Below are 24,165 nucleotides of genomic sequence, written 5' to 3' on the forward strand. Positions count from 1 at the left end.
CACAAGTGTATCAATTAGTAACATTAGCCTTTGTGATACTGAAGGATTTGGAATGAAACCAGAAGATCTTTTACACAGACTACTCAAGATCAATAAGGCAATTTTTTTTGTTTCACATTGGTTAGAGCTAAATTCAAATGAGTAACTCGCAACCCTATTCTGAAAATGCAACAGGCTTAATTTTCAGTACTTCCTGAAGGCACTTGTCAGTAACTTTACCTACACCAATAGGAGAAACTCAAATAATAAAATTAAAGCGTGCACAAGCAGTTAAAGTATCAGAAGAAGGAAAAAAAAAAGAACTGAACAGCATTACATTTATCACTCCTGTAAAGTGCATCACTTCATTTCCCATGTGCCTGTGTTTAGTGTCTTTACACAGTTTAGTGCTTCACAAAACTAAGATTCAATTTTTAGTGAGACTTCAAAGAGGTTCCTAGTTACAATGAAAAAAAAAATCCTTTGTTGATATCCTAAATTTATAGCCTTTTCTGGAAACAATTTAATTAAAAATAAACCAAGTCAGGCAGACTCTGAACCTGCAACACCTTGAATATGAAATGATTCCACTTCAGTGCATTGCCTTTGATCAAAACCAGGGCCATTCATAATTTTAAGTAAGTTGAAACCAACGTTCTACTTCACGAGTGCAAAAGCAAGCTATTTCTTCCTAAGAGGTAAGTAGTCTGAGGTGAATTTCCTAGTTTATATGTTCAAACTATGTTTAGTTTTCTTCAGATGCTACATGTGTGTCCAAACAAAACATGAAGAGGCAAGTTCTTTTTGTCTGAACTAAATTTCTCTTTCTTCCTCCCACCTACTATCGCAGAACATCACATGCTCACTTATGTAACTTTACTTGCACACACTATCCAATTGGTTTTGATGAGACTCTTCACATAAGTAAAATTACTCACATTCTTAAGTATTTGAAGATTAGATTTTTAATCTGTTGCTCCCAAATCTGTCCACTGCATTTGCTTGGGCTATAAAGTAACATTTCTGAACACTTAAAAGTTAACTTTCCCCCTATTCCTCTATCCAAAGAAACATACACAGCCCTAGAGAAAAATTAAAAAACAAACCTCAGTGTGAAAACACAGTTCTTTCACAAAAAGAGTCTGATACAACAGCATTTGCTTAGCATGTATCTGACAAAGCTGTTATACTCTTTAACCTTCTGGTTTAACAATTTCCGGAAGAGAGCTCAAGGTTCAGATGAGATACCACACTGAAAAAAAAAGATGTGTGTAGTTGCAGACAGGATCAGATAACACCTGTGTGGTGTATGCACTCATTAAAGATTTAACAAGAGAAGTCACATGCACACTGAAAAATGGCTGACAACTGCCATGCTTAATGCACTTAAACTTTCCTTGAAAGAAGGAAGCAAAATGGAGTTAGCTCTGGATGAAGAGGATGGCACTTTCACCAACATTTCTTTGGCAGATGATTCAGGTAAGAAAAGACATAAATTTAGTGATGAAATACAGATTCCATAGGCTGAATAATAATACGGGGGGAGCATATGATCTCGTTCCGCATTACCAAGTACAATGTACTTTTAGAAAGTGCCCTTAAGTAAACTTTTCTAGCTTTATAGTTGAATAAGCCTTATGACTAATTAAAAATTGAGATTTTGGCGACGTAGGGGCTATCACAGTTTTCACATAACAGCATATGTTAATATATACTTGTTATCTGAGCACATGTAGTCTTCCACTTCTTTAGAAAGAAAAAATTTCAGAAGTGTTAACTTAGTTGTTACTAATACCAAAAAAAACCAACCAAACAAACAAAAAAACGGGTAGTCCCAGCCTTTCCTCCTGGATGTGGAAAGGCACGGTTTGACATACTCTAGTGAGAGCTCACAAAAAGCAATATAAATTAATTAGTAATGGAAATGAGTTGATCTGTTTAAATACCCATTATTAAACATTTCATAGTTTTTAAGGAAACTACAAAAGCAAACAATATCTCTAGCTTATGGAATAAAAGTCATCTGGAATGAGAGGTAGGATACTTCTATATACTAGAAAAATAAAGTGAGTTAATATCAATGATAGTAAGTTATTTAGAAAGGTGTAGCCAGAGTATCAATTGTAGCCTGTCAGCATGGCTGCCACAGACCTGTGCTAATTTACACTAGCTTCTAGATTGCTGATTAATGAATAATGCAAGTCCTATTTTTCCCTTCTTTACTTTTTTTTTTTTTAAAGAGATTGACGAATTGTTATTGTAAGTTCTGTCTTTTGTAACTAGTATATAAAAAGCATATGAAGTTAACCTTATTTTTAGAACATAGTTCTCCAGCAATGTCATATTAGTGTGATGGTGCTGCAATGGATGTTTAAATGCAATTACTTTATTGCTTTTTTTAGAGCATGTAGCTTAATGGCATATGTGGTTGATTTGAACTAGTCACAGTAAGTATGCAGTCCTTGGTGCAAGTCCTGCAGTAATGGAGTGTCTTCTCCTGACAGTGAATCTAAGACCATTTCTCTGTAAAAGTGCAGAACAGTAAGTCTCCTATGACACTGTTTCATGGCTTGCTGCACAGATAATAACAGGCCATGAACAGGTGAGGGACACTATACAGTGGCAAGATTGTCTAGTCTTTATCAGACATCCAGAAGTAGCCAAACTAGGAATGACTCCCAATACTGGGAGAGTTTTGAATCTGCCCAGTGTCACAGAAGGAGATTTTTGATGTATTGCTTGCCTAGTCTTTTGGTAGATGTCAAGGTGCTTTTTATGGAAGGCAAAAATCCTCTAGCCTCCTCTACTACTCTACTAACGCCAGCACCCTACCAGCTTGGAAAATGTTAATACAGATGAGGAAAAAGGAGGCACAAAGTTAAAATCTCTCTCATTCAAGCACCAACTGACAGTGCATACCACAGTTCAAAAAAACTTTAAGTTTGACTTCCAGAGAGGTTAAGCTAGGCAATAGTAAAGCCAGCCTAGGCAGTCAGGACTTGATATGCAATAATGCTTAAGCCCTCACAGACATCACTGATGTAAAACTAACTGCTCAGAAACAGTGCAAATAAGGCTCTGCTGCACCTCAGAAATTGCACCTCTAAAATTCTAGACTTTTGTCTGCAGTAACACACCCAAAATTAGAGGAAGCTCACATTCACATTAGGAAGAGGACTTTGCTCCTGTGCTGTTCCTTTCTATTCTGAAATTCAGTCTCTTCCCCGAGTTACACAAACATTGTTACTGCTGATCACACTGTAGTGAAACTTTTTTTTTTTTGATAACCACTTCCAGACACAATTAATAGTTCTCCTCTTCATCTAAAATTAAACAAATAAGACATGTAGCATGCACTGCACAAAGATCTGAAATATAGGTGGGTTGCTCTCCAGGAAGAATGAACTCCCAAAATGAGGCCTCTTAATACAAGATCTGCTACCAATACCAGAGCGTTTTCCCAGTAGTGAAAAGGGAGGGAGAGTCACTCAAAAGTTGAAAGGGAAATTCAGAGCAAGTGAAAAAAGTTTACCTGGAAATATCACTTTGTTAACTTGGAGGGAGAGGGAGAGGGAGAGGGAGAGGGAGAGGGAGAGGGAGAGGGAGAGGGAGAGGGAGAGGGAGAGGGAGAGGGAGAGGGAGAGGGAGAGGGAGAGGGAGAGGGAGAGGGAGAGGGAGAGGGAGAGGGAGAGGGAGAGGGAGAGGGAGAGGGAGAGGGAGAGGGAGAGGGAGAGGGAGAGGGAGAGGGAGAGGGAGAGGGAGAGGGAGAGGGAGAGGGAGAGGGAGAGGGAGAGGGAGAGGGAGAGGGAGAGGGAGAGGGAGAGGGAGAGGGAGAATATAGTAAGATTCATGGTGAACCTGATAACCAGGTCTGTTTATTCTGACAGTGAACAATACCTGGAAGCTAGACAGAAAGGTATAAGAAAATTCTAGCCAATAGTAGGCAGAGACTATCATATGCTTTGTAGCATATGGTTTTCCTTAGCTCTCCCAACTAAAGTTAAGACTGATTAATATGACCCTGGAGGGCAGAGGCTGACAAAGAGAATAGGCCTTATAGCTATAACAGTGAGAAGAACAACTACAGACAAGCAGGGGCTGGAGGAGGAGAAAAGTATTATACAGTGCAAGAAAAAAAGATTCCTTAGGATAGACAGCAGCAAGTTCATGCAAGGAATAAAGAAACAGGACAAGCAAAATATAGATCTTGAAATAAATCATAAACAAGTGGACTTTGCCTGAGGATGAGCTGATGAGGTAGAAGCAAGTGTTCCATAATTAAAATTTAAGTAGGATCACAAAGAAGTACTGGTTTTAATGAACTACATTATGTTTGCACTCACCACATAAGGCTTTCCCCCATCTTTTAAAATGTACTAACACAGACAAGTAGAAGAATGTGTTACATATATACAATCTGATAACATAATCTGAAAACAAACAAGTCTTCATGTCAGAGTTTCTTTAGTATAGTAAAAAGCTATTGTGGCAAAGCAACAGGGGTTTCTGAGCCTGATTAACTGAGTGCAATCTATAAATATTTAATAGCTATTGCTCTTTCAAAACAGTAGCATTTCACTTGTCATTAAGTATACAGGTATCAAAAATAAATCACTTTAATGTAAATCAGAATGAAAATGAAATGGTAGCAAGACAAAATTCTTGATCAATATGTTAATAGCAATATCAAAAGCCTCTGAAACCAAGGAAAGCATTCATTAACAGCATTTGTGAGAGGTAAAAAATATTTTCACCTTTAGTGAAAGAAATACCCTTTCATTTACAAAAATCATAGCCCTTGACTGATAAACTTCCCCCACAAAATTGCAGACCCAAATGAAAGTACAGAGGAAGTGAAACCAAAAAATAAAACAAAACAGTGAAACAACAGCTAACAGGCACATAAGCTTCTTTTTTTTTTTTTTTTTAAATACTACTTCCCAGAAAGCCAACATCAAGACTGAATTTCTCCTGTATAACCCTCTTTAAAAAGCAGAAACAAACCTCGGAATATTTAGGCCTAACTAAATAAAACAGGAAAATAGTTTTTCATCTCATTGTTACCAGTAAAGCTTTATGGAACCTTGCTAAAAAGTCCTTCCACAAAATATGGTGACATATATACAGCAGATGATTACAAGGAGGATCAGAATGGTAAGAGGCCAACATTATGTCATATATGTTGGTATTTACAGCCTGACACTGCAAAGAGTGCCATTCACTTCATCCTCCATCTTCTATGCACAAGTTTTTTTTTTAAAAAGGGTTGTTCCGTTCTTCATTCTGCACTCATCTGTGTGCAGTCAGTGTACAAATGAACACATGTGCCCCTGCACGATCTTGCAATCAGATAGGATACAGTTTCCTCAGAGGGGACACCTCTTTAGAATTAATGAAAGAGTACAGCTTTCTAAGGCTCTCTTTTTGTAGGCTTTCTAAAGAGGTTCCCTCCCCCCACCCCCCCAACTATATGCTCATAGATTACCTCATCCAGTGAAGTCCCATTCTCATTTGGTGCCTAAGGCTCTACCAGAACATAGACAGTAATTATGGACATATACAATAGTTAGATTGATGTGAGCCAAAAGAGCTGTTCATTTTGTATAATAATTTGATTTTGTCTGGAAAAGTGCAAAACTAAAAACTACTCACAAATTCTGCATTTGACAAAAGTCTTTCTTTAAGCTGTGGCTGTAAATTTGCACAAGGTATTATGTGCTACAAGCCTCTTGTGGTTGTTGGGAGAGTAACAATAATTGTACAGAATTGTACAGAAAGCAAGATCACTAAGAAAAGGCTTCTTGGAGGCTGTCTTTCTCTGCAGAGAAATGAAATGGTAAAGTTTTAACATAAAGGGTCTGTACTAGTTACTATTGCAAGGAAAAAGTATTAAGCCAGTAGTATTCCTTATCATCTTTTTTTGTGGCAATGCTAGTTAAAGGAGAAATGCTACAGTTCAAATAGTGAACTCATCTCAGAAATATGTACAATACCTTCTGTTGATGAAAAGGAGAATACATTTCTATTCTACTGATGAACAGTAAAGCCTCTGTTATCACTTAGTTTACACTGGCATCTCTAGTGTCTGAAACATTGCCAAAAAGGAAGTGAACGGCTTGTTGATTTGCACTGTGTACCATGGAAAAACAGGATGCATACAAGTTTTAGAAATAAAACATCTGAAGCTGTTTGCTATGAACAGCAATGGACTACTAGAATCTGAGTCAAGAGCAATAAAATTACCTCTCATAATTTTTTAACTGTGCATGTACATGCATTCAAGTTAACTCCTATTGATGCTTAATATCCTAGAGAGGTTGTTGCTATTTTAAACAAAAATGCTCTTTTCAGTGAAACAGAATAAATTAATTCCTTATGCCAGCAATGTCAGCTAGTTTTAGGAAATCTTAATTGGAACTTAGGATACACATAAGTATAGATAATTACACTTGTACAGTGAAACTTGCTGTTCTTGTAAATTGAAGATAATATAAGGCTACAATATCATGAATGCCTCCCCTGCTTTGGCAAAATGCCTCAGAAAATATTATAAAAAGAATAATAAAAAAAGAAATGCATTAGCACTGGTTCTTACTTCCATCTAAGTCAGTTTTTACTTCAGGATCACTGGCATCTTGCTAAAAATTATAAGCTGTGTAGCTCTTCAGTCAGAAAATCCACTTACCTGATGCAAAAGATCTGGTGTATAATGTAAAAACACTTTAATAACCAGAAAGACTGAACAGCAGAACATTACTTAGGGCAGTATTCAAGTATTTCCAGTAATAAAGACAATCCTCTTATTTCTTATTTAAACAGCACTGAGTGAATATTAGTATGTTGTTATGCTGTTCCACAAGACAAAAAAAATCAATTTGCAGCATTTGTGAATATTATTTCGTCTTCTTTATAGGGTATATTTTCTCTGAAGAAGAGAGCAATAAGTTCATAAACAAAAACAAAGGAGAAAAGCTTTGAACATTGGCTATGCCAAATCACTTGGTGTTGTGCTGCATATTCCAAAGACTCAAGTAAACAACTACAAAGTAAAGTTGACTGATTTGCATCTACTTACATGCAATTACTATTTACCCCTTTACTTTTGCCCTTCCCAGCAAGTGAGGAACAACAGAGAAGCAAGTGCTGCCAGGTCCCCATCAAGTGGAAGCTAGTCTTTAGGAAGACAAATCCGATTGGTTCCAGAGGTGGTATATGACTTCCTATACATTTCTGAGATTAGACACTAATGGCACATTCAAATCACTACAACTGATCAGGAGCATAACCCACCTATTGTGTCATAGCTTGCTTTTTATATATTATGCCAAAGCAACATCATCCAGTTGTTTAAGATGGTATATTTTATGTAAAGGCATAGACAAGAAGAAGGGTCAGCATTGTTTTTCTGTGTTCCTTGCAATACTCCAAGGAACAGTCGCCAAACAAGCCTTCCCATGCTAGTAAATTTAAAGAGCTGGAAATGACACTTTTTAAATATAAAAGTTAATGATACTATAGGCTGATAAAGAAGTGTTATATAGGGGGCTTCAATTGGCCTTCTTCAGTCAAGAAGGACACCAAGCACAGTGTCTTCTCCAAAATGCAAGATACTATTTAGTGGCTCTATTCCAGAACACGCTGTGCATTATAAAAGATTTGTTTTGCACCAGGGGTATGGTGGCAGGGGAAATATACTCTAAATCCAAATAATTTCAAACTCAAAAAGTGCACAAGTTTCTTTGAGGATGTAGTACCCAATGCAAGACAGCTAAGGAATGTAAAAAAAAAAACAGCTAAGCCCTATGATAGAGCAGCCATGCTAAGCTTCTGTGGGTTTGGTTGATTTCTCAAAAATTATAATTTTGGCTTTTTTTTAATGTGGTAATATAGCATCTATTTAGGACCCTGGGATCCACCTTTTTGCATTAGAAAATAGCAGGATGGTAGGAAGACAAACCTATATACGTGAAAGCAAGATGAACTAGTTCTGTTCTCTGTGGAAGATACAACCTGCAGCATCAATCCAGTCATCTTGGTTCCTTGACTGGGTAGATCAGGGATGTGCTATCGCTCCCTGATGGCTCAGTACTTTGGTATCCTTTCTTTGGAAATCTAGGGATGAAGGTGGGGGAGGAAGAAAACACATGCATTAATCCTACTGTGACATGGAGTTGAGACATAGCCAGGCCACAGACAAACTGTTTCTAAACTTTGGGACCCATAAGCATGGGCCAGCTCCACAATCACAGGTCCTAGGGTAAAGGGTATTAAGCAGCTTCAATAGGAAGATATGTTGTGTAAGGTCCATTACACTCAAGCGTGCCACAGTTTAAAGCTAAGGAAGCCTCTGTCCAACTCTAACACTAACCTAACAACACAGACTACTATGTAGACTAAAGCCTCCATCTGTTCTCTGCTGGCAGCCACTCTGTGCAATGCTAACAGTGGAGGCCCAGATACAGATTATTTTATGTAAATAGAAAACTCACACAGAATAATTTTTGAAAAGAAGTTTCAGCCCGGTACATCTCAAACACAGTTAAGAATAAAACCCAAAAACCTACACTACAGTCTGAATACAAAACCAGGCAAAACAGACAAATTAACCCTCAACAGTATACGTAGCAAAACAGGAACAGCAGGTAAACCTGCAGCTCTTCGAATTGCTACTCTGTTTTGTCTGCAACAGTATAGGAAACAATGTGTCTGGATCCCATTCAGTGGGACACATTATTTACTATCAAATATTCTTTACTTTGCTTATTTTGAGACAGCTTAGATAAGAAACAGCAAGTATGATGCAGTGAGCAAAGAGGAACTTCTGCAGCAGTGAGGGATATTTCCCAAAGATTAGCCTGTAAAGATTTTTTTTTTGCTGTTACAGTATAAAACACAGAAGCTTTATTCACCTGGTAAGCCAGCTCTCTATCCACCCATCTGTATCTATTTGTAAACTGTGGCCATATTTCCTCTTCTCCCCCCCACCCCCCTTAATCATATGCTGGAGACAGTCCCTTGAGAGGGAATTAGGAGAACCTGCTGATTGCCAAGCATGCCACGTAACAAGTGCAATAGGCAAGATCATAACAGGGTAACAAGCACCTGTCATTTTAAAAACAGTCATCAAGGAGAGTTACTAACAAGTTCCTAAAGCCCAGCTACCATCTGAGAGGACTGCTTGCAGGGATTAAGAAGGATTTCTGGGGTTAAAAAGGCCTTTTATAGAGAGGGTAATATACTTTGTTCTAAGCAGACCAGCTAACAGAAGGAGAGAGGGGGGTCACAACATTCATTTTCCAATACAAACAGACTGTAGCAGCTCTAGTTAAAATATGTTTTCATAACCTGAACAACATTCATTCTAATCTGAATCATCTGATTGTGAGGTTAAATCAGTTATTTAAATAACAAAATGTTAATTGTGGAGGTATCCAGAAGATGCAAGATATTAGAAAGACATATTTTCCAAAGTGTATTAAAGAAAATATAGTAGAGGACACACTTTCCAAATGCCACACCTACAGGGCATTAAATTATTTAACTAAAATGGGATATATTTCTGCCCCACCACTGTAACATACAGGTCAAGAACCAGTAAGAAAAGAGTTTCCCAAAACCTGATAATAAAAGGGTAAAAAGTGGCAGCTTCAGATTGCAGCAGATCACTCTATTTGACCAATACAAGGCCTGAGTGCGGAAGGAGAAAACTCCTCAAAGGTAACAAAATCCCTCAACCATCCTTGTTTTGTTCTTCTTTCTGCCTCTGTTGCAAATGAGTAGGAGCCTATTTTGGGCCAAATGACTTCAATACACCCGAGTAATCAAACATAAGCACAGGCGTATTCAAGTACAGAGTGGTTCACAGGCAACATATTAATTTAATATTTCAAGCTGAAGGAAAGGTGTTCAAACATCTTACAAAACATCAAGATATTTCCTATCCAAAACCATGCAAATTATGAGCAAGGAGATCCAACTTCTACTAAAAACTTTGATCACACAGAGTATCTCAAATCTCATAGTGCTGCCATTAATGTAAATTCTTTAAGATAGAAGACTAGCATTTTGTTCTCCATTTGTACGGCACTTAGAGCAATAGGATTTCGATGTTTATGTCTTCTAGACATTTTAAAGATACAAGTAATGAATTATAGCAATAGAAAGCAATTTCCTTTAATAACCTATAACAAGCCTCAAGAACAAAGAGAAATGGTGTCCATTTTCCAGTACCTCAGGATAATTGAGTTGTCCTCAGGACAGCTGAGATATCTAGAGCAAAAGAATACCCAAATACACGATATCCATACAGGTACTATGGGGTACGCAGTACACGGTCACTTCAGTGAAACCATTAGCTCCCACATGTTATCTCTGCTGTGGCTCACAGACTGTCCTACCAGGTCCAAAGGGAGCGTCCTGTACAACATGTCTTGCAAGGGTTTCACTCTAGGGACCCAGGCAAGCTGGCAGCGCATTTGTGCAAACGCTATTAACTTTGAGGGAACACAATATAGAAACAAAAGTGCTGGTTTGCAGTTATTTAACCTGGCTAGACTAGAGCAACTATGTGAAGTTACTTAGGTTTCTTTGTGATACATCCTCCAATGCTGTAAGATCCAGAAGCAAGGTGCTAAATCACAGGTTTCTTAGCCTGCATGCTCTGTTGTGCTAAAGGCTAATCCACTGGAAGCAGCGCAGCCACGCTTACATAGCACTGCACCTGAGCAAGTAAACCCTGCTGGACTCCAGCTGCTTGAAAACTGTCTCCTCTCCCTCCAAATGCCTTCATATATGACCGAGAGTTAACTGAAGTCACACATTTTTGACTTCTCTGCAGTGTTTCTCAGGCTTTGCCAGCCTACGCAGTACTGAAAGAGTTACACACTGAAGAAAACATGCCTTACTTAATTTCTTCTGAACACAACAAAGAGTGGCAAACCACCGGTTAAGGACCGGCACTCTAAATATCTGCAGTAACATTTCTGTGCAAAACGAATTTGTTTTTACCAGAGAAACACTGATATGAGTTCAGCCACATACTTACTTTCATTATTTCAGCTGTAATTCAGCAGCACGATTTAACTGGAAAAGGACTGCACGCCACTAAAAACAAACACCCAAACCCCGCCGCTGCCGCCACCACGCAGCGGGGGCTGTGACAGCCTTTCCCGGACACCAGAGGGACCCCTCGCTCCGCACGCCGCTGCCGCGCCTGCACCGCCCGCCACGGCGCCAGGCGCCGACCGTTGCGCGGGGAGGGGGCGGGCGCGAGGCGGCGACCGCTGGCGGGGAGGGGCGAGGCGCCGACCGTCGGGGGGGAGGGGGGCGAGCGCTACCCGGCCTCCCTTCAGCGCAGGCCGGCGCCGCCCTGCCCGTCCCGGTGTGACGGGGCGCTGCGGGCTCTCGGTGCCATCTCGAAGTTCACAGTAGCCTCTCGCAGGGCCGGGGCGGCCCCAGAGGAGCGCGCCCCTCGCAGAGCGCCGCTCTCACACGAGGCCTTTATAGCCGGGGCAAACACCAGTGAGCTGCTAAACGAGTGCCTGCGCCCAAGGTGTGGGGGAGCCGCCCGGGACGCCAAGGCGCCCGAGCCCCTCTGCGGGGAGGGCTACACGGCCCGGCCCGGCCCGGCGAGACTGCAGCGGCACCACCCCCGCCGGCTCGGGGCGGGCGGCACCTGCTCTGCACCGCTGCCGCGTACCAAGCGCGGCACTCGCCCGCGCACAGCGAGGAAGGCAGGCGCCTTTGGCGGCGACGGGCCGCAGGGCGAGCGCGGTGCTGCCCTCGGTCCGGCCACGGCCGCAAGTGGCGGAGGCGCACGAGGCCCGACCGGCGCCGGGCACGCCGGTGGGCGCCGATCCCGCGCAAGCCGCCGCCCCGCCCCTCCCGCCATAGCCGGCACGCCCCGCCCCGCCGCCCGGATTGGCCGCGCCCGGCGCTCGCGTGCAGCGGCTCTCTCGCCCCGGGGTGGGAGGAGGGAGAGAGGCGGTGCGCGCGCAGGGCCGGCGGCGCAGGCGCGGCGGGAGGTGGCGGAGCGGCGGCGCCGGGCCGGGCCGGGCCGGGGCGCAGCCCGCAGGAAGGCGGCGGCGGCGCGAGGTAGGGGCTGGGCGCGGGGGCGGCGGCGGGGCGGGGCCTGGCAGGCGTTGGCCGCCGCGGGGACGGCGCGGCCGGGCGGCTCCCGGCGAGGAGGGGGGGTGCGCGGTGGTGCCCCTCCGCGGCAGTGCTGCGAGGCGGCCGCGGGCCGCCCTGCCCGCGGCGGGGGGCGCCCCAGCCCGGTCTGCGCCCGCCCGCCCGCCCGATCCGTGGGCCCAGGCCGCCCGCGGCACGGGGGGGCGGCGGGAGGCCGGTGCCGGCGAGGCGGGTGCCCCAGCGTGCGGGCAGGGGCGGGCGGTGCGGTGGTCGCCTTGCGCTGCCGTAGGTCTTTAATAGCCGCTTCTAGAAGGATCTGTGCGGGGAGGGAGGGAGGCAACTGCATCACCGATACGCACGGGTATTTCGTGTACTGGAGGGTAAGCTGGGGCACCGTTAATCAAGGAGTTATGTTTACGTACCACAGTAGAGCTCTAACGTGAAAATAACTAACGTTAGAAAAATGTTGTTTTGCCTTAGGCTTAAGTGGTGGCTTTTCCAACACCAATTAGCAGAGCCCATCTAAAAATCAAATATAAATGCAGTTATTACAGTGACAGTTGCCTCTTCTAACTTTTGTTTCTTTAAACAGAACATCGCTCAGGAATATACTGCTCAAAAGTGGAAAGCGCCCATTCTACAATGATGAATGCTGACATGGATGGTATAAACTTCTTAATGTTGTTATTCTTTGTTGTTATTTTTGCTACACTACAGCTATTGCATTAAAGCTTGTATGATTTATTGCAGCTGTTGAAGCTGAGAATCAGGTGGAGTTAGAAGAGAAAACACGGCTTATTAATCAAGTTTTGGAACTGCAGCACACACTTGAAGGTTAGCGGTTTGGCACATTAGATTTTCTTTATAAGCATAGCATTAAACAAAAGAGAACCTCGCTGTTCTGCCTACCTTACTCTGCAAGTGCTGCTGTCCAGAAGAAATGTTCCTTATGCGGTTGAAGTTTTATTAACAAGATCTTAGTAGAACCTTGAGCGATACCAAGCAGGTTTTGTTTTTAGCACTGTAAGTGTTTGCTCAACTCTCCTAAAGCGCAAGAGGCAAAAAGGGGTGACCATCTTTGAGCCTGTTCATAATTGAAACTTTGTTTCCAAGCAATTTAATTTGCTGTAGCTTAATTCAAGAACAGTCTGGAAAAGAATCAAGAGACAGATTAACAATTAGCTTGTGTAACATATTTGTCATAAAATACTGTGCTACAAATAATTTTTGAAAAAAGGTCTTTAGGTAAAACTTGGAGTAGCACAGTGTTTTAAAAGGTAATACCACACAGCCATGTTTCCCATGTTAAAAACGTGAATAGATTGATGTAGGCACACAGAACGTATTCTTTATTGTATGCAACAACGTCTGATGTTTCTTATGATTAATATCACTTTCACAGATCTGTCAGCACGAGTAGATGCTGTCAAGGAAGAAAACTTGAAACTGAAATCAGAAAACCAAGTTCTTGGACAGTATATAGAAAATCTGATGTCAGCATCTAGCGTTTTCCAAACAACTGACACAAAAAGCAAAAGGAAGTAAGAGTTGATTCACTATGTCATTGTATTGCTGCTGTCTTTTTTGTTTTAATTTGCATAGGCTACATGAGCTAAATACCTTAGTTTGTGGCTTTACTGGATACCTGAAGATTGTAAGCTTCAGTGATAAAACAGAATTAAGAGCATTGTCATGAACAGGAGACAAGTTTGTGTATTGTTAAGATTAAGCAATGTGCAAATGTAGTGTAGAAACTAACTAGGCTTTCATATTTATGTTTTAAAAATTAGCATATCTTGTTAAACTGGATTCAGTTTGCCAGGTTAAACAAACGTGTTTGTTGGTTACCTTTGAGGTTTTAGGGTAGTGTTGACTAGCAAAATAATGCAATTATAAAATGGAAGTGTTAAAACCTTATTTGATATAAATATTTGAAGTCTAATTGCATCACCTTTTTCACCTCAAGTATACTTAGATTGCTGTATAGTACTATCCATATCTCTGCAAAGCAACTTTAAACAAAAACCTATAAACCAGTTAGTAGTTTCTGTGAAGTAATAACAGTATAACATTCTTTGCAGGGCTTGTGGATGTGATTTTTTTTTTCTTTTGATATAGAGAAAGAATTAAGATTTGGGGGGAGGGGGAAGGGTAACAGAAGGGGGAGCAAGGATAAGCAACTCACGTCAGGGAAATACTGAACTGATGCAATATCAGACTGTTTATAATTTATAAGATGCACACTTCAAACCATTTTCACTTCCCTAGTTCCTCAAAGAATGATCAGGCACTGCATCATAATGTATGATCTTCCAAAAGGTTTTCACTTGTGTGATTAAGAGTTACAAAAACGCCCAGTAATAAGCTTGACAGAAACAGAAAGCCAACAACGCTCCTCTTGCTCATTCTGAAAAATCTGTAGTGAGGAACTGAGAACAAATCTTTTCTTGCCACCTTTTACCTTCCTCCTGAAGTGCCAAACTTGTCTTTGCTTCAGGCCTTAGAGCAACAGTTTTCCTGCCACAAAGCCTAAGCTTGTAAAGTACCTCTTGAGGATAGCACAAAACCGTCAAAGTCAGAAGAGGCGGCAGTGGTAGAGGTGGCTCTGCCTCTCAGTCTGAGCCGCTCCAAGCGGTGCCTAGTGTCAAGGTGTCCTGTCTTATGCCGGCTGGGTTGTCTGTTAGCAGGCTTTGTAGGGGTGCGAAGCCCTCATGGGCCTCAGCACTTCCCAGAGAGAGGGCACATCTAGCATGATCAGTATTAAAAAAAAAAAAAAAACAAAAAGAACAACAGAAGCTGAAATACAAGCAACAATGTAAATTTTATCACATCTGTTTCATCTTGCCAGTAGCAGCTTACCAGACTTGGTAGGGATGTTATCCAAAACTCATGTCTGTCTCTTAGGTAATGAAGCCATTTTACGTTACCTTTTAACAAAGGGAAACAGTTCAAGGTTCTCTTTCATCTTTGCTGTGCTAGATTCTGAAAAACAAAGCTGCAAGAATTGCATGAGCGAGTGGATGCAATGGTAGAATAAACCGCATTTTGAGATGGCTTATCTCTGCAGCTAAGCACTGTTCTTCCTCAACTGCAAGCAGACCTTGTGAGGTTCCCTTCCCCTGAGAGAGGTCTCCTGTTTGTCTCTGTTTAAAGTGGCTGCATAGCACTCATTACTGGAGTGTCAGCATCAAATGACTGCAAACAAAGTACTAATTATGTCTTAAGGGTTGACTGTAAGTCTGAGTCAAGAAACCTGATTATGAAAATTTTTTGGGTAGTGTTGGGAACTTCACCTGCCAAGGCAAATGGCTGACTTCATTTATGTGATGGGGGTCCTATAACCATCTAAAATTATTTTAATCTTCTATGGACTGTTGTCTTTTACTGCCTATCTAGAGCTCCGAATACACCCAAGAATTGCTAGCAGATAGAATTAGTCACCCGGCTAGTAACCTACTTGGTGTCTCAAGGGTTTGAGGATTAAAAAAATAAATACATAAAAATAAAAACATCCCGAGCACTTGACTTCTAAAAATTACATTTCATTATAGCCATCCTAGCATAAAAGCCATGTCACTACACGTTTTCATCTGCACTGTAAGAGATACCTTCCAATGTCAAGTGGTAACAGAGCATGCACTTGTTAAACTTCAGCAATTCTCCTGAGATCAAGTAATCTTAAAATCATGGGTTTTGTATTGTAAGACTGGATAGTGATATTTTATCCATCTATGTATATAGCGGTCATTTCATCTATAAACATTCAACATCCCACTATTGTGGCCTTCATTTAACTTATGAACATTTTAAAGATGTTGTATTTCTGACTTTACACTAAATAAAAGCTTTTGATTTGTCTGAATTAGTTTAACATTTGTAAGGTCTAAGACTGTTCATAGGTATCTATAACTGAAAGGTAGAAAAGTAAGTTTGTTGCTTAACTTTTTTCTACATAGATGAAGTCTGAAAGCTGAAAGAGCAAATTTGGGGATTCAAATTAGACTAATTACTTACTTGGTTATTTTCACCCATGGATCTTATATTTCCATAGGCTTGTCTTAAAGGGGGGCAGGGAGTGACAGGAAAGGCTTGACAGGCTGCATGCAGTATCCTTGGAGCTAAGAGTTGTACTGGTTCACACGTGTCAACTTTAAAAGAAATACGTAAGTGATTTCTGCCTTTTCCTAAATGGGTAACTAGCTCACTATTGGGCAGAAACTAGACTTCTTAGCTTCCACCTTCACCAAGGTGTGATGAAATAACTGAGGAGGAATGAGTTGTGAGCAAACGAGAGCATACTGCTATCTTAAGAGAAGTTTCTTTTGTAAAGTGAAGGAGCAGCATCTGTTCCCTCTAAAAGCTTTCAATCCTACTTGGCCTCCCATGAACACAGAAAATTCTCACTCTGGGACTTGGCTTTGTCAGCGAGATGGCCTTACTCAGCCATGATGCAGCTGCGGGAATGCAGGCTGCAGAGCTGTCATACTTGAGCCGTTCCAAAGACCACCAGCAGCTTTAACAGCAAGGTGTCCTGGGACTGGATTATCATCGGTCTGTTAATTTCAAAGCACTTTCAAGCAGCCATGAAATCAAGATTAGGTTTTTTTCTAAAAAGATGTGGTGTTATAAATCCACTAGATGCAGGAACTGCAGGGTGAAATCTCAGTGATGAGAGTATCCCCTTTTGCCTGGCTTCCTGAATCTAGAGCCTCAAATCCCCTACTTACTTCTGGCATTTCTCCTGTAGTTACTAGCAGAAGATGATACCTGTGTCAGCTGGTGGAGAAATCTTCCATCTGTGTCTTCTAAGTTCCAGGTAATTGAAATGATTAAGCCAGTTTTAAAGTGAGACAGTCAGTATTACTGCCCACAGCAAGGGAGTGGTGTAGCACTTGAGATTTTACCCATAATAAATGGCTCCTTATTTACTGAAATGACACAAAGACAAAGATGTCGATGGGGTACTAATCAAGACTTTACAGCAACCCTAGGTTCAGAAGTGTTCAGGGAAGACTAGGGTCCCCTATACGATGATCAATCTGTGGAGCAACTATATCACAGCCAAGAAATTAACACATATTGATGCAAAAAACAAAATGCTGTCAACTGCTCCAAAGGATTTTTTTTTAAATCAGCCCAAGATAGGATTACTTTAAAATAAGTCCTGAAATGCTGTCAGCTCACAGTAATCAGCAATTTAATCCTTAGACCTATTGCTCAGTTCCCTTTAGTCACTAGCAGTATCCTTCACTGCAAACAGTCTCTAGCTATGGTTAAAAAGTTAGAAAGGGGAACCTGGAGTCGTCATTTATTACCCACTGCATACAGAATAAAGACAACAGAACTCCTGCATTAACATTTCTTACCAGAGATTTCTGTTTCTCCACAGAAAACAGAGTCCAATATTCTTAACTTTCAAACACTTCCAACACAAGTACTTGAAGACAATGGCTTCTTCATTAGGGATAATTAAGACATACGCATTTGTTAGAGTTGCACAGTAATGGCAGAGCAAACAAAACCACAGAATCTTTGCTGACTCAATTTCTTTTATTACAGTGAACTACTTTCTTGCAGGCATGAGGGAGATCTGTTAGGATCTTAATGTATTTCAAATTTTTGAGCATATGACTCTTTTTGCCAGCAATTTAGACTCTAATATATTATAGACAGCCACCAAGCATTAAGAGGTTTCCAGTGATTGCAGTTTATTGGGTTTTTTTAAATGTACAGTTGAACTTTAAACAAAACAAAGGTTATCTTACAGTATGCAGTTTATTTAAACTATATTATGAGAACAGCCATGACTTATGCCTGTAAAAATCTTAATCCTTCAAAAATTATCTGTATTAATAAATTTTATGTTAAGCAAGAATTATTAAATATTTTAAAGAGGCAATGTACACTTAGCAAGTATTCAATAAATAGGGGCTATGCCATTCTGGCTTGGAACATGAGAACTATAAAAAGTTTGAAAAAGTCATCTGTGTATCACTTTCCTTCTGTAATTTGATATCTGCGTTCAAGAGTAAAACAAGTCACATCAGTTAACCACTTGTTCTATGAGTATTCTATTTTAAAGCACCTCTTAAAAATAAATTACTGTAATGAATGTCTAAAGTGAACAGGGAACTTCCAAAATAACAGTATCAACCAAAAGAAATAATTTACAATAAAAAATGTTGCTAGCACTAAATCATACTAAAACAATGTTATTGCATTTAGCTCTGCACAGAAAAAAAATGCCTTTTCTCTTAGCAGTGTGAACTGCTATAGATGCTACATCTGGACTATCATCCTCTTTTAGCCGAAACGTATAAACAGCTACTTTTGTGCTAGAACTGAAAAATATTATAATTTATTCCTTTAATGTTTTAAAAAATAGCTACAGTCAAAATTTACCTCCAACTCATATTAATTTCTTAGAATATTTATCTTAAAATCCAATGGCCAGCTTGCAGTTTCACTTTCATTCTAAATTCAAAACATTAGCTAACTCTTCAGAGATATTTCTCCCTAGAAAAGGGAATTAAGGAAAGTTTGGAAAGATTAAACAGACTGGAGAATTAAAATAGGAGGCTACGTACGTAGCAACGAGTCCCATTTTTTCTTTCAAATCTCCGGAACTTGCATGCTGTCAGGCCTACTGAAGTGGCATACCAAAAGCTACTATTATCAAGTTCTAAAAATACTAGCTGGAAAAAACTTAGTCCTTTCGTACTCTCCTTTTGCGTACTGATTTCAGTGGACCATCTCCAGAACCTGTGCCTTCATCAGCTTCTTTCATCTGAAATAAAAAAGGGGATTTCAGCATTAACATTTTCAATATCAATTTAAATTTATTTATTGAAACTGGTATTTTACTTTCTTCTGCTCCCTCCCTCCCCCCATCGTATTACCACTAAATATAACACTTCATTGACAGGAATTTTTTCCACAATATCATTCTAATGATAAATAAGGTGGGTAAAAGACTTTCCTTTTCTATATTCAGAAGGAAGAGAATAGTACATCTAAACCAAAAGTCAGAAATTCATCTTTTTTAATGAATTCAGCAATTTCCTTAGAAATTATTTTAATGTCCATTTCTTAAGTAAGAAGCATTTAAAACATTCAAACTTCATTCCATGGAGAGGCTACAAATAAAACAGACTACTTAAACCAGATGTCCATTTTTCTCGGTTTCTAAGTGATTAGCTTAGATGTCTATGAGACGTCTTTCCAACAGGAACTCCATTCTCAGAGAATACGGTGCTTCCTCACTTTCCTGCATGACATCACGGCGAGCATCTGGTTCAGAATGAACAATTCACAGAATGTGGCACTACTTCAGTGATGACATGGTGTTGATGACATCTCCAAATTAGGTCACGAGCTAACTAATGATAAAAACTTGTATATTCTGAAGATGCCCACACAAGAGAGACATAACCTTGTTGTGACTGATACCATGTAATGGAATAAACATATTCCAGTCTTGTATTATTTTTATAAAGAATCACAGGCAGCTTAATGGGCTCATCAGATACTGTATTCCTCAGTAAATGTACAAGAAAACAAATGCTTCTTACAGGAACAAGAGACAGTGCTGAGTAAGGGGCAGCAAATGAAGAAATACAGCACAAACAATGAAGTTTCATGCAAGGTTCACTTTCACACAGGAGCTTTATATAAGGAGGAGTTAACATTAAACAGCTCCCCTCATCTGGGGAAAGAATGTTTCAGGCAGTGATGAGCACAACATGACTAACAAATACTGTGGCTGGATCTGAAGCGTTTTAGACATAGGAGAGTTTCTAAATGGAAGGGCAGTCAATGGTCAGTTATCAAGAACACCACACACAAATTCCATTCTAGAATGTTTTTTTCTGAAAAACATTTTTCAGAATCTATCTGGTTACTGGATTAAGTCTGTGAGAAAACAGAACCACAGGTACTGAACTCAAAACAGATATGATCATTTTCATTTTGCTTAAAACCTTATTTTGCAATTTAAAAGAAGAAAAAACCTGAAGGCCTGAGATTTTCCTAGGTTTCCCTGAAGGGCTACTCAGAAGCAAACATTCAGTCACTTAAGTAGCATAATAAAAAGAAAAGACTGGATACCTACTGCAATATCCAAATTTTCAAAACATCTAATTAATTTCCTAACTTGTTTAAAACTACACTCCTATAAAAACTGCATTCTTATAAAAATGGTTCATGTTTAGAGACCTGCATGATCACTCCTAGGCTATACCTCAATTTTGCAATAAATATCATCTCCCAGCCAAAATTACACAAAGAGCAACATATGTTTCACAAGTCTGTACAAATGGAATGTTTGAGATGTCAAATAATAAAAGTTAAATAAAAACACATCCTCATCTCATGATTTGTTTATGGCTCAACAGAAGGAAAACTCATAGGTAGCTGTGCTTAGCTGGAAGTGTGATTTTGGACAAGGACGAGAAGAATACAGTGAAAAAAGAAAACCTCACCTCATCTTCTGAACCAGATTTATTTGATTTATCACCTTCTTGGCTTCCATCTTCAACTTCATTTTTTTCTTCTTCATCAGTATCTTCACCACCTTCACCCTCACCTTCTGCAGCAGAAATTAATTTTACTTCATACATAGAACTATATTAAGATGCATTATATCTCCATACACTAGTAAGCAAAGGAAGCTGTTTTCAGTTTTAGAATGAACTGTTTTGTTTACAATAATCCATAAAGACATTACTGTGATAGTGAGAGTATAATTCTAATGAATTAGTCTAAAGTGATCACTGTCAGATTTAATATCCAATTTTACCAGCTTCAGCCTAGCCTCTTTTCACAATAAGCATATACTGGCTTTAGACTTGTCAGTGACCAACTAAAATGGCAACCAGTTGTTGACCCTAAGTTGGTGTCCTTTAGGGAAGTCCTTGAATCTAAGTATTGTGTTAGACAGTTGGGAGACCAAGTCCAAAATAGGACAACTCAGGCATCCCAAATCTGACCGAACTCTGACGTAGGTAGCTGAGTAAATGCAGTCAGGACTTGGGTTTCCAAGATGGGTAAAGGAACTCCCCTTCTCAGCAGGGAGTTCCTGTGGTGCACATAGCCTTCTACAGCTCTTTTCAGGGCTAAACAGCCCAGTGCTTAACCCCTGCTTACACAAGTGTGTCCTCCTTGCACTTGGAAGGGCAGACTACTCATAAAAGGCAGTCACCTTTCTGTGTTTCTGAACTGCTTCATGGCTAGAGCACTCAGGAGACCTGGTTTCAATTAGACCTTTAAAATGAAGGGAAGTGAACCCCACCCTTTCTATTCGCCAGTTCTCATTGGGTTGTGTCAAGCAACACAAGCACTTTCTGCCTTCTTAGTGAAGCTGCATCACTGCCCCACAGCAAGCAGTGAATGCACTGAGTCTTGCAATTCTAGGCTGCTCTCTGATCAGCACGTAGATTGCCCTGCTGAGGTGTCTGTCCGTCTGTCTCTCTCTCTTCTATTTCAAAGGATGGCAGGCACCCAACTGTTTTAAATTTCACTTTGGGGCTCAGGACATAAAAATTGGAATTCCCACGCCTGCATTTTAAGTATCAATGTTCATTACAGGAGCTAAACCTCAGCAGTCACAAAGAGTTACTGGAGTCTAGAAAGCCTCTTCATTGCTTCAAACTGGGGTCTCAAAATGAAAGAATGTCTAGAAATTCAGTATCCTTTGCAATATTTTCCATCAAAAAAGTAAACAAGAAAGCATATCTAAATCTGACAAAGACATAAATGGCATTTTTCAAGTCTTCCAGTAGTTTCGTAAAAAACAGTAGTGACAGCTATAAAGGATAACTACCTCAAACTCTGCTTATGCTGTCCTTGTCAGATCATACCTATGTCTGATAGACACTACTTCAGTGTAAAAACACAGATCAAATTTTCACTGTTTCAGCCCAGTAAAGCCCAAATAAATGCATACAGATACATTTAAATGTTTGTGACATATAAAATGGTAATATCCTAATTCCTCGCGACAAAAATTAGAAAATCCCTTACCTACTAAGAAATACAATTCACTTCCAGAACAGCTGTAGAAGTGCTAAGAACTTTTGCCTACAGTATAGTAGTAAGTTGAATCAAACAGCTCAGCACAGTTAGCTAACCTCTGAGAAATCAGTTTTCCCATCAGGACCTATCATAAATGACAATGATCCACAATGACAGTAGAGACAGATTAGTGTAACCAAAAAGTGAAATGTGTCAAAAAGACTGGAGGTCCCAATTTAAGAGAGACATAGACCAAGAAGCCTGTTTGAAAAATAAGCACTTAAAAGAACAGCATGGCAAATTTTCAAAATCTTTGCTCATATTCTAATCACAAGATTAGAAATTTTAAGTGGTGCAAATCCAGCACCTTCCATAAGTACTCGTTTCAATAGAGGAGGAAAAAACAAAAAGCAGCTTCAGACATCAAAAGCAGCGAAACCCAGAAATGGAATAAATAGAACAACAATACTATTTAGAACTAGTAATTTAGTATAAAATTAATTTAATCAGTGTTTAATATAACTAAATTTATATAACCTAATAAATAAGGAACCAACTGTGACATAAAAATTATACTTCTTGGCAAGATACTTTCATTTGATGGGATGTTTTTCTAAAGGGAGAGCAGGAGAACAAAGTAGATAAGTGGACTAGCCAAGAATGGAATGTGATCTTTAGCAGTGCTTTGACAAAGATTAACATAGAACAAAACAAAGCAGTAAATCCCAGTGATAATGCCCTTTAAGAAACACTCTGCCAGCAACTCATTCTCACTTAAGCTGAAGAAATCTACAAGTGTTTCTGAAATTTGCAGCTGTACTATGTCTCATAAGTCCACATGATAAAACATGGATCCCAAGCTTTTCAGTAATTCATTGCTCAAAACCAGTTACAGTCAGATCCAGAAAACAAAGAAGCAGGTAATGACTACAAAGGAATTCCATATTGAGAAAGCTGGTAGGAAACTTGTTTCCACCTCTATTGAAGGCTGGCATCCACCAGCTTGCAGTTCTATCATCAGCAAGGAAGCAGAGGAACAAGGAGAAAAGAAACCATTTTCAAGCCCTGGCCGTAATTACTTCCCTTTCCCAGTACCTGAAGGAGGATCCTTCCTTCCCATCTGCTTTGTTTCTTCCATCAGTTTGCTTTTTGTCTCTTCCAGTTCTCTTCTTTCTGTAGCAAAAAAAAAAAAAAAAAAAAAAAAAAAAAAAAAATTGAAGGAAAGCAGAAGACAAGTGTTCCATGCTTTCAGATAAGAAAGAGGCAAAAGAGTGATGGAAAAAGGAAGATTTCAACCTACAAATATAAGGGATAGCAGGAAGCCAAAGAAAGCTAAACAATCTTTTTAAAGAAAGAAAAACTGAGAAACTCACATGACAGCAACATATAATCCCTTCCTCTTGGAAGACCAGAATTTACCTGAAAACCATAGAGTAGTCATACAAAAGCTAGCTATGTTAGTTCAGTTCAGTAACTAAATGTAAGTGTCTAAAATGGAACCGACTGCTGAAACATCATGAACAACAGTTCCAAATGGAATTCCTTAAAAAATAAATAAATAAATAAGAGAGAGAAGAGTCTTCCTCTGTGACTGCCTGGACCCTATTTCTAACACTCAAACACATACTTTAACATATTATTTATTAACTGTCCTGTAATGATTTATTTCATACAGATGAGTGCAGATTTACAAACTAAGAGGGTTCTCTGTAAAAATTAAACTTCCCTCCTGCTCAAGTCAAATGCTATACTAAAAGCTAAGGAAAATTTGACAATTGAAGTAGATGCTTTATGTTTGAGACCACAGGTTACAAAGGAAACTGGCCACTCTTACGAGATTACTAAGGCAAATGACATCCTGAGTGGATGACTGACATTCAAAACTTGGTCCTGCTCTCATCTTAGACCAGAATACTGGTAAAGAATGAAATTATGATATTAGAGCTCCTTAAGTTGTGAGCAGTAATTTCACATATTAGAAGAATGATCCACTATTTTCTTATCTTTGCATTATTGGAGAAGGAAAAGTTAGCTTGATGAAAATCAATG

General features: G+C 39.9%; 3 protein-coding genes across 5 annotated transcripts in view; 1 reads left to right on the plus strand and 2 right to left on the minus strand.

Moving 5' to 3' along the window:
- Positions 1–11,203, minus strand: part of MAML3 (mastermind like transcriptional coactivator 3) — a 323,572-nt gene extending 312,369 nt beyond the window's left edge. The window contains exon 1 of the mRNA XM_064510728.1: positions 11,024–11,203. The gene's annotated coding sequence lies outside the window, so the exon portion shown is untranslated. The remainder of the gene's footprint in view (positions 1–11,023) is intronic.
- On the plus strand, positions 1,305–15,967 carry SCOC (short coiled-coil protein). The gene is made up of 4 exons (XM_026106140.2): positions 1,305–1,458; positions 12,698–12,769; positions 12,856–12,939; positions 13,508–15,967. The coding sequence occupies exons 1-4, from the start codon at positions 1,323–1,325 to the stop codon at positions 13,648–13,650; spliced, it is 435 nt and encodes a 144-aa protein (XP_025961925.1). The 5' UTR covers positions 1,305–1,322; the 3' UTR covers positions 13,651–15,967.
- A 1,821-nt stretch (positions 15,968–17,788) lies between these two features.
- CLGN (calmegin) overlaps positions 17,789–24,165 on the minus strand; it is a 34,185-nt gene continuing 27,808 nt past the window's right edge. For 2 of the 3 annotated variants that reach the window (XM_026106139.2, XM_064510729.1), the window contains exons 14-16: positions 23,212–23,289; positions 20,586–20,692; positions 17,789–18,892 (exon numbers count right to left, since the gene is read on the minus strand). In XM_026106139.2, coding sequence (XP_025961924.2) covers positions 18,812–18,892; positions 20,586–20,692; positions 23,212–23,289 — 266 coding nt within the window. In that variant the 3' untranslated portion in view covers positions 17,789–18,811. The remainder of the gene's footprint in view (positions 18,893–20,585; positions 20,693–23,211; positions 23,290–24,165) is intronic. The other variant, XM_064510730.1, reaches the window with a different exon arrangement.

Source organism: Dromaius novaehollandiae, chromosome 4 (assembly GCF_036370855.1).
Source record: "Dromaius novaehollandiae isolate bDroNov1 chromosome 4, bDroNov1.hap1, whole genome shotgun sequence".
Taxonomy (NCBI): Eukaryota; Metazoa; Chordata; class Aves; order Casuariiformes; family Dromaiidae; genus Dromaius; species Dromaius novaehollandiae.